Source organism: Simochromis diagramma, unplaced genomic scaffold (assembly GCF_900408965.1).
Source record: "Simochromis diagramma unplaced genomic scaffold, fSimDia1.1 OVJJ01000501.1, whole genome shotgun sequence".
In the NCBI taxonomy this organism is placed as follows: Eukaryota; Metazoa; Chordata; class Actinopteri; order Cichliformes; family Cichlidae; genus Simochromis; species Simochromis diagramma.
In genome coordinates this window covers 1188476-1198917 of record NW_024387320.1, presented here as the reverse complement: position 1 = coordinate 1198917, position 10442 = coordinate 1188476, and the positions used below count along the sequence as shown (strand labels likewise).

Below are 10442 nucleotides of genomic sequence, written 5' to 3'. Positions count from 1 at the left end.
TCGTCTCTCTTTTATGCCCTGGCTAGCTGGCCTCCATGGTTCAGGACAGGGGTCCTCCCTGCATCCCTGCGTCTGGCTCTCTGAGGCCCATGCTGCCTGGGTGGGACTGGGATGTGCTCACTGCCTTCTTTTGGGTCTCTGTTGTGTTCCTTAGCAAACTGGTATTCACTGTGGCTTGGTCTTCACTTTTGGTTGTGGCCTTTAAAGGTTTTTGAGTCATGTAGATTCTCACCACTGCTCTCATCACTCTCTTCTTTCATGTAGGTAAAAAAAAAAAAGCAAAAAAACAAAAAAACTCTCACATCTATACTGCAGTTTAAAATGAAAAAAATAACCCTATGACTATCAACCTAAGCTTTTGTTTGGTTCTCATTAGCAATGAAAAGTTATGATAGCAAACATGTAAAGGATTACACGTTAAAAACAAACACATGTTAGCAATGGCTCTGTACACCACCACAGTGAATTTTAAAATCTAATATATGACTGAAGTGCAGACGTTTGATTTAAATTGAGTGGATTCGATAAAGTATTCTGTTAACTATAAGTATTAATAATTATTCTATCAACTGCCTATTAACTTACAGCCATTTTTATACATAGTGATGCTATTTATAATCACTGATGGATGGTTTAATGTTGCTACAAGTGTATTTTTCTCTTTCCAATTCATTTCTTACAGTGGGTGTTAAAGAGCGTGTTAAAAACATTCAGCAACTGGAAGGTAATCTTTGTTTTTTCCTCTTACACTAATTAAAAACCACTGAAATAAAATCATCCTCAAATACTTTAAACAGATAAACTTTTAGCAAATGCATTGTTTATTTAATTAACACCTGTGACATTAACACATTTTCATTAATGGGTGTTGCTTTTACTTGAAACTATCATTAATTTTAATTTGTTGGTACATCACAGCTTTTTTTTCTTCAAAGTTATATTAAATAGTAACCAATTTATAACATGAAAACAAGCATTTACATGAATAAAATAAGTCATAAACCAAACTAATTTTCAGCAGTCCTTGTTGAAAAATTGTTTCTGAATCCCAATCCAGGTTTTTATGTTGTTTAATCTCCAGAAAGAAATTCTTATCTTTGTTTCATTCTTTTGTTTTTCCACTTTAGAAAAAAACAAAGATGGACCTCATGTGGTCACAAGAAAGCCTTCTTTTTTAAACGATAAAGGACAACTGGATAAGAAAGTCAAGAGTGGTCAATTGGAAGAACATACCGAGGCCACACAGCCTGATCTGCAAACACAAATTCCTTCTAAAGGACCAGGTTTGAAAATTAAACTATGCCAGTTAGATTCAGAATAACTTTGCACATGAATTTTTCCGACTCATTTCTGAATGTGTAATAACATAATTCAGTTTAGGGATTATTTGCCAAATGAATGTCTTTTTCTTTTACCTTATTATATTACATTACATTGCCTGAGTTTTTACTTGTATGTAGTTCAAGTTCAAGTTGGCTTTATTGTCACTTCAACCATATACATTTAGTTCACAGTGAAACGAAACAACGTTCCTCCAGAACCAAGGTGCTACATGCAACATAAATTTACAACATAAGTTAACACTAAACTAGCTAACTAAGAGGCCTAGTTAGCTGGCTAGCAGAGACAAGACAGACTGACCTAACATAAATTACAACATAAATTAACAAAAATAAAATAAATAAATAAATAACTATCTTTACTTCCTATCTAAGGAAGACTAGGAAGTAAAGAAGTTAGTGCAAAAATCCAGTAATAATATTGTGCAAAAGAGCATTTACAGGTTGGTGTATACGATAGTTTGGTGGTGTAGGTTGGTGTGGGTCGGTGTGTTTGCGCTTGTGTTGATTAGTCAGTCTAGACTCAATGCTTGAGGTAGTTAAGTTAAGCTGAGTCATAATGTTGTGTGTGTGTGTGTGTGTGTGTGTGTGTGTGTGTGTGTGTGTGTGTGTGTGTGTGTGTGCGTGCGCGTGTGTGTGCTTATCAGTCCAGTCCCTTTTTGTTGAGGAGACGGATGGCTTGTGGAAAAAAACTGTTGCACAGTCTGGATGTGTGTGCCCGAATACTTCGGTACCTTTTTCCAGATGGTAGGAGTGTGAAGAGTGTGTGAGAGGGGTGTGTCCGATCAGCCACAATGCTGGTGGCTTTGCGAATACAGCTTGTTGTGTAGATGTCCTCAATAGAGGGGAGAGAGACCCCGATGATCTTCTCTGCTGTTCCCACTATCCGCTGTAGGGTCTTGCGGTCCGATATGGCACAGTTCCCAAACCAGACAGTGATACAGCCACTCAGGATACTCTCGATAGTTCCTCTATAGAAGGTGGTCAGGATCGGTGGTGGAGCTGGGCCCTTCTCAGTCTTCTCAGAAAGAAGAGACGCTGTTGGGCTTTCTTGTGCAGGGAGCTGGTGTTGAGGGACCAGCCGAGGTCCTTCTCCAGGTGGACACCCAGGAATTTGGTGCTGTCGACGATCTCCACAGAGGAGCCGTTGATGCTCAGCGGTGAATGGTCGCCTCGTGTCCTCCTAAAGTCAACAACCATCTCTTTTGTCTTGTCAACATTCAGAGACAGGTTGTTGTCTTTACACCAGACCGTTAGCCTCTGCACTTCCTCTCTGTACGCTGACTCGTCGTTCTTGCTAATGAGACCCACCACGGTCGTGTCATCAGCGAACTTAATGATATAATTTGAACTGTGTGTTGCTACACAGTCATGAGTCAGCAGTGTGAACAGCAGAGGACTGAGCACACAGCCATCTTTTGTGTATTTTTAATAATCTTATGGGAAATTTTATGTAAATTCTATCATCCAGGTATCATATTTGTTATCAGTTTATGTATTTAACTTGTTAAAATAGTGTTGCATATTGCTCGGGCTTGGAAAAACTACTTTTACTCTCAAAATAAGAATTTACACCAAATTGAGCAACACCAGGTGCTCAATTGAGTACAGTGCCCGGAAGAATCACTTGAACTGTCTGCTGTAGTCTTACAGATGTTTAGGTGTTGGTGAGCTCACCAGCGCATGTCTACATTTTAAGATCGTTGATTTGATGATTCCTAAAAATGTTTGTTGACTTTCTGATAGATTTGCTTTGGTATTTTAGCTTAATTGTGGCCTCTATCACTTGCATCATCATCATCATCATCATCATCATCTCTTTAAGCCTCATATTGAGAGTTTCAATGAAACGAAACCAAATACAAATTCAAGGCTTAGAATTCCAGAGCTTGTATCTGTGTCATGCAATAGCAAACTGACCTCACCTGGCCATGAAACTGCTTGTCAGTAAGTTTTCCAGGTACTTTGAGCCTCTGAAAAATCAGGGACTTGTGGACCTGGCTGTTATTGATCAGACTAGTGAAAGACAGTAATCCTCAGATGTTTGGGATAACTATGGCAAATGGGTGGTTTCCTTAATTAATCTTCTTCTTTCAGCTACTCTATTTAGGAGTCGCCTTCATGTATGATCTGTTCACTTACTACAAATTCCTATTTTCATTAATAACTTTTTGTAGAGTACAACATTTTGCTTTTAGTTTGAATCTTTTTCTTTTTCTTTTCCAAAAGTGAATTTAATAATAATCAGTTCATTAAATTAATTGAAGTATTTTTATACATAAACTAAGCCGCTAACCAAACGAACTTAACAATACTACTAGCTACTAACATCCAACCCCAAGGTAGCTTCCATATGGTCTAATTTTGTAAAGAAATTTTGTTTTTGTTTTTGTGTCAGATTTAGAAAACGACAAAGATAAGCCCAAGAAAATTTAGCCCTCCATTCTGTTTTCCTGATGCAAAAAGTACAACAGCAACATTTTTATTTCACAATAAAAAAAACAATTTTTGAACCAGTGGTCTTGCTTTAATAACAAAATTTACATTGCTTAGTTTCAATAGTCAGAACTATTTGTACAAGCACATGTCACATTTGAAAAAGTGCTTTTCTTTCAGTTACATTTATTTCTTATTCTAATACTGTCCATCCTTTCTTGGTGAATGCTTTCTTGACACATTTTTAAAAATTAGTAGAGTAAGACAGGTTCAGTTTAAACCAGTACACTCGCCAAATCATTCGATTTTCTGCTATTTTTAAACAGACTCATGCACTTTTATGAATGTATTTATATTGTTTTTAAATGTATTTTTGAACCAGTGGTACTCTTTTTTTCTTTTTCTTTTTTTTATGTTTTTTTCAGAGTCAGAGAAAATGGAGGATGAAGAAGCAAAGTTTGCTGATGAAAGTTCGACCCAGATCATACTGCACAAGCCACCTGCTGAAGAACAAAAGCAAGATGTAATCTCAGATCAGGACACTGAAAAAACTATAGAGGAAACTAAAAAGGAAAAGGAAGAAAAGAAATCAGATGGCATGAGAGAAAAAGGAGAGCCACCAACAAGTTCTGGTCAGACAGGTGCAGAAACAACATCAATGAACTAAATTGCACTTCTTTTTTCTTACATGAAAATATCAGGAATTTTAAATGTGTAGTTGAACTTCTTTACACTGACAGAACTTGGAGTTTCACTGGTCTGGCACACTTGAAATCAAAGTGGCCTGCATATGGCCCATGATGTAAAATGAGTTTGACATCCCTAAAAACATCCAAAGCAGACCAGACTAGTGTAGTTTTTAAACTTTTTACTGTTTGTTTCAGGTTCAGAGGAAGAGACAAATGAGGAAGCAGATCCTGCCACTGAAACTAGTATTCTTCCTTCACCTGATGACGTGAAAGAAGAGAACGAGTCTCCCACCACTCCTGCACGGACAGGTATAGAAATAAAAAACAATAACCTTTTTCCCTCCAGGCACAGAAAGACTACAATTTGGAAAAGACACCATAAAAATAATGTGCAAAATTGTTTCTAAAAATAAGAATGATTGAGATGGTGTAGGTGACGTTACATATTTATATATTTAAAGATTCAATAATTTCTTTTATAGGCATATTAGCAATGCCTTTGTAAGCATTTCAATATAATAAATCGAAGTATTTCTATTTAAAAAAACTTTTGAAAAGCAGCAAAGGCACGCCTAATACAAAAAGACAACTGATGCAAATCCACTAGGAGAAGACAAAGTCTCTGAATGTGGTCATTTGAAAGAACACAGTGGGGCTACAGAGTTGAATCTTCAATCATCCCCTGCTTCTGAAAAGCCAGGTTTGAAATTATACCATGTCAGCTAGATTTAGAATAGTCACAGGAATAAACAGTAAGCAAGACAAAGCCAGATGAGCTTTTGAACTTCATCTTTTGAAACATGAGCATATATATATTCGTACATGTACATTTCTACTGTTATATGTTTGCTAATTAGTCCTAAATTAAAAAAAATAAGCATAATCACCTCCTTCTTACTTAAAGCAGCCACATATGCATTATTCATTAACTTATAAAAGTTTAAGCTAATTGTTGTAAAGATCCAGACTGTTTAGTTCTGGTGCAAAGGTCAGCATTTTGATATCAGTGTGTGTGGGGACTGACTTGTATTTGAAGTCACCCTCAACTGGCAGTTTAAGGAACTGCAGTTTTTGGCACCTGGTTTCAATTATTTAATACTGGTAGTTTCCTTCTACTAACTGGGGAATGGAAGAAGGAAACTTCTACAGGGCTTTTCTGCTCTATCTGAGCACTCAAAGCACGTTACACATCTTAGCGTATTAACAAATTTACACAAGCACTTTTTAGTCTGCTGTTTCTGTGTAACTGCTTTTTATCTAACCTTCACACACAGAAGCAGCATTTAGTGACAGTTACAATGAACTTTGTATAAACTTGTATAAGCTGGATTTTCAGCTCCTTGTCTGGGTGCTGTGTCTTCCCTTCCCCATGTTGGTTCCTGTGGTTCAGTGTGGGGTGCAGATCTGTGGGGGCCTCTCCTTCCCCCTTTCGTCCTCTCTTTTATGCCTTGGCTAGCTGGCCTCCATGGTTCAGGACAGGGGTCCTCCCTGCATGCCTGCATCTGGCTCTCTGGGGCCCATGCTGCCTGGGTGGGACTGGGATGTGCTCGCTGCCTTCTTTTGGGTCTCTGTTGGGTTCCTTAGCACACTGGTGTCCACTGTGGCTTGGTCTTCACTTTTGGTTGTGGCCTTTAAAGGTTTTTGAGTCATGTAGATTCTCACCACTGCTCTCATCACTGTCTTCTTTGATGTAGGTAAAAAAAAAAAAGCAAAAAAACAAAAAAACTCTCACATCTATACTGCAGTTTAAAATGAAAAAAATAACCCTATGACTATCAACCTAAGCTTTTGTTTGGTTCTCATTAGCAATGAAAAGTTATGATAGCAAACATGTAAAGGATTACACGTTAAAAACAAACACATGTTAGCAATGGCTCTGTACACCACCACAGTGAATTTTAAAATCTAATATATGACTGAAGTGCAGACGTTTGATTTAAATTGAGTGGATTCGATAAAGTATTCTGTTAACTATAAGTATTAATAATTATTCTATCAACTGCCTATTAACTTACAGCCATTTTTATACATAGTGATGCTATTTATAATCACTGATGGATGGTTTAATGTTGCTACAAGTGTATTTTTCTCTTTCCAATTCATTTCTTACAGTGGGTGTTAAAGAGCGTGTTAAAAACATTCAGCAACTGGAAGGTAATCTTTGTTTTTTCCTCTTACACTAATTAAAAACCACTGAAATAAAATCATCCTCAAATACTTTAGACAGATAAACTTTTAGGAAATGGATTGTTTATTTAATTAACGCCTGTGACAGTAACACATTTTCATTAATGACTTTTGCTTTGACTTGCAACCATCATTAATTTTAATTTGTTGGTACATCACAGCTTTTTTTTCTTCAAAGTTATATTAAATAGTAACCAATTTATAACATGAAAACAAGCATTTACATGAATAAAATAAGTCATAAACCAAACTAATTTTCAGCAGTCCTTGTTGAAAAATTGTTTCTGAATCCCAATCCAGGTTTTTATGTTGTTTAATCTCCAGAAAGAAATTCTTATCTTTGTTTCATTCTTTTGTTTTTCCACTTTAGAAAAAAACAAAGATGGACCTCATGTGGTCACAAGAAAGCCTTCTTTTTTAAACGATAAAGGACAACTGGATAAGAAAGTCAAGAGTGGTCAATTGGAAGAACATACCGAGGCCACACAGCCTGATCTGCAAACACAAATTCCTTCTAAAGGACCAGGTTTGAAAATTAAACTATGCCAGTTAGATTCAGAATAACTTTGCACATGAATTTTTCCGACTCATTTCTGAATGTGTAATAACATAATTCAGTTTAGGGATTATTTGCCAAATGAATGTCTTTTTCTTTTACCTTATTATATTACATTACATTGCCTGAGTTTTTACTCATATATATATATATATATATATATATGGCCTGGATTTTGCTCGGCCCTGGAAAATTTATGACTCATTGCAGTTAGATTGTAAGAAATAAATGTGTAAAATAACAGGAAAATTTCTGGAAGCTCATTGCCCAGACTGTCCAGTTTTTTGTTGTTGTTTTGTTCTTTTTAACTGTAGTAATAAAAAAAAAAAAACAGACATTTATTTATAGTAGAAAGTTACAAAGCCATTTGTAGCACAACGTAGGCTTTCTTGCCAGAGGTCATTTTTGGGAACAACAACAAATAAAACAACCGACCTATTTCAAGATTTATCATGTCTAATGTTTCTTTATGTGCTTCTGAGTATGGCTGATCACGGTAGTATAATAACCTGCACAAAAATGAACAAGCTTAAAAACAAACAAAGAAACAAACAAAAACAGGGCTGTCAGTATTAAGGCTGCAAAATTAATGTCAGCTGTCAGATTTATGCTGAGGTTCTTTCAGGCTTTCTCTGTGAATTCTTGTACTGTTAAACACTTATTTTAAACACTTTCACTTCATTAGAGCAACACCATACAAAGTGAATCGATGCAAGTAACTAATGGGAGGAGCATTTATAGTTAACCTGTAAAATATATCCTGACCTGTAGAGTTTGTCTGTTTATGGTTTAGTGTAGGGAGAGTGTAACACCATTAGATGAAACACTCAAATTTGTATTATGTGTGCTTAGCGTTGTGATGCAAAGTACAAAGTGCGTGGCAGTAGGGCTGTCCTTTATTGTTTGTACTTAACCCTCAGGTATTTCCTCATAATTGTAGTAGAGAAACACTAGCATAGACCCAAGCAATTGGTTATATATAATACATATAATAATATTTTCTAGTTTTATAACTGGATTAATACACAAGTTAAAAATTGGAAGAGAGCAAAATTTAGTTGACTTTTATTTTGATTATCCATTTTAATGCAGTCTGAGGCTTTCTTGAAAACAGTTTTTTTTTTGTTTTGTTTTTTTTGGCTATGACCATTTTGATTAAATGTCTACTTAGTAGGACTAGTTTATTTTAACTGCAAAATATTTTTCCCCTGTTAAAGATTTATTTTTATGACAGGACAGTAGATCAGAGAGGAAAGGAGGGTCAGAGTGCTGAGAGACTGACAAATGTCCCAGATCAGAATCAAACCCAAGCCCCTGCAGTAGCTTTTTGGCATATGGGTCACCTGCTCAACAAACTGAGCTATACTGGTGTCTTTGACTACAAGTTATTAACAGACTAGTGCACTTTCATTGCTAATTGTTTTTTCCTCTTTCTACTGTTTTTTTTTTTTTTCAGACTTGGACAAAAGAAGAGAAAAAAAATAGTGTCTGCTCCTGAAAATGGGCCTCTCCATTTGCTGCAGAGCCGCTTTCAACTTTGACCCCAGCCAAGGAGGGCATCTAACAATGATGCTGGGGAACATGTGGATGACTCCAACTCAAAAAAGGCTATGGGACAACCTAATGAGGAAAATGTTGGGAAATCATCAGGCTCAGGGGAAGGAAATTAATTGAATGTCATAAATGAGAAAAAATAGTAATCTATCATTCCTGAACAGAAAACTGCAGAAACATGAGCACAAAAAGACAGGACAAAAAGAAATAGAAGACAATCAGCAAGAAAAGGACGAACAAGTTTCTGATCCTATCAGGTGGTAGAGGTGATGAAAGCAAAGAATTCTGCCTCGGGACATGGCAATAGTAACTGTAACCCTGTAGCAACAGAGCCCGATCATCAAAAAAAGGCTAAACTAATGAACGCCTTTCTAAAGCTTCTGATGCAGCACGTGCAGTCCTAGTAGCATTGTGTCATTTACATACCATTTTCTCAAAAGTACTGTCTTTTCACAAATTTTAGCCTTTCTCTCTCTCAGTTCAGTTGAGCTTTCAGACAGACTGAACTTGCAATGCTATATTCACCCCACATACATGTTAAAAGAGCAAAAAATTATTTTACTCATTCAAGTGAGTGCTTCCATTTGCTTATAAGAGATCCCTTTACAGTGATTGAGTGTGTACCCACTAAATGTTATTAGTTTGGTGCATGATTCAAATCATTCATCCACAGGGTACACGCACATGTAATCCAGGCATAAAACACACGGGTGAGGCAGATAAAGGTGAAACTACAAAGGATAACAGTAAAGTCCACCGTGAGGCGTAGAAGAAGAAAAAACCAGGGCGGAAAAGCCTTAGTGGAGATAAAGGCTTTCAAAAGAAAAGTCAACCTGTTGATTGCAATCCAGAAGGAAACAGATCTCAAAACTGAAATTGTAAGATATTTATAAAGATCTAGTCTACAGTTGAAAAGAGTGTAGAAGTCCTTCAGTCTGAGTCAGAACAAAGGCAAACAATTATTTGCTCAGAGAGGCCAGAAAAACAGACAGATTAACGGTAGGAGACACTGAAAACAAAAACAGACAATTATATCAGAGACTTTAGATCGGAGGTCTCTATTCTTTTTATTTTTTCAAAGTAGATAAGATATCAAAGACCTCCTATGAATCAGCAAATACTATTATGCTAACAAAACAGCTTCTAAAAATACCACCACAGAGTTAGTCATCTTACAGACCACTGCAGAGGGCTGGTCTGAAATTATGCAACAGAAATTACATGAAATAATGCATTCTTGTGTATCTTGGCACTTCTAGTTAGTGAATGTGTTTGTTTGACAACTACATGTAAATATATTCTTTTGTAAATGATGATAAAAATGATGATGATGATGATACAGTATGTTCAATAGTATTTTAAAAGCTCTAGTTTTATGTATATGTGTTAGGGGGAAATTTCATTCAATTAAAAGATGCACTATCACAATCTTATACAGTACAGTTTTACTGTGACAAGATTAAATTAAATTAATGAAAGAAAAAGGGTATTTGTTATGCATATCTGTAAGAAAATAAAGTCATAATGGCAATTTGTCTGCATCATATCTACGTTTAAAAGGTTCTTTAGAGTATTTTTATGCAATTTTTTAAAACACTTTTGCAATAACAACTGAAATTTCTATTAACTTATGATATAATTGCTATCTTTCATTAATTAATTGTAAATTAAATTAGAATG

At 35.9% G+C, this 10442-nt stretch overlaps 1 protein-coding gene across 3 annotated transcripts; it reads left to right on the top strand.

Moving 5' to 3' along the window:
* The first annotated feature begins 7 nt into the window (after window positions 1-7).
* LOC120717609 (uncharacterized protein DDB_G0286299-like) lies at window positions 8-10170 on the top strand. 3 transcript variants are annotated; one of them, XM_040005748.1, is made up of 7 exons: window positions 8-724; window positions 1128-1283; window positions 4202-4417; window positions 4661-4774; window positions 6578-6619; window positions 7023-7178; window positions 8665-10170. In XM_040005748.1, exons 1-7 carry the CDS (start codon window positions 625-627, stop codon window positions 8691-8693), a joined length of 813 nt encoding a protein of 270 aa, XP_039861682.1. In that variant the 5' UTR covers window positions 8-624; the 3' UTR covers window positions 8694-10170. The 3 variants fall into 3 exon arrangements, with proteins under 3 accessions (XP_039861682.1, XP_039861681.1, XP_039861683.1); XM_040005747.1 differs by lacking the exon at window positions 8665-10170 and having other exon boundaries at window positions 7023-7348; XM_040005749.1 differs by lacking the exons at window positions 4661-4774; window positions 8665-10170 and having other exon boundaries at window positions 7023-7349.
* The last annotated feature ends 272 nt before the right edge of the window (window positions 10171-10442 follow it).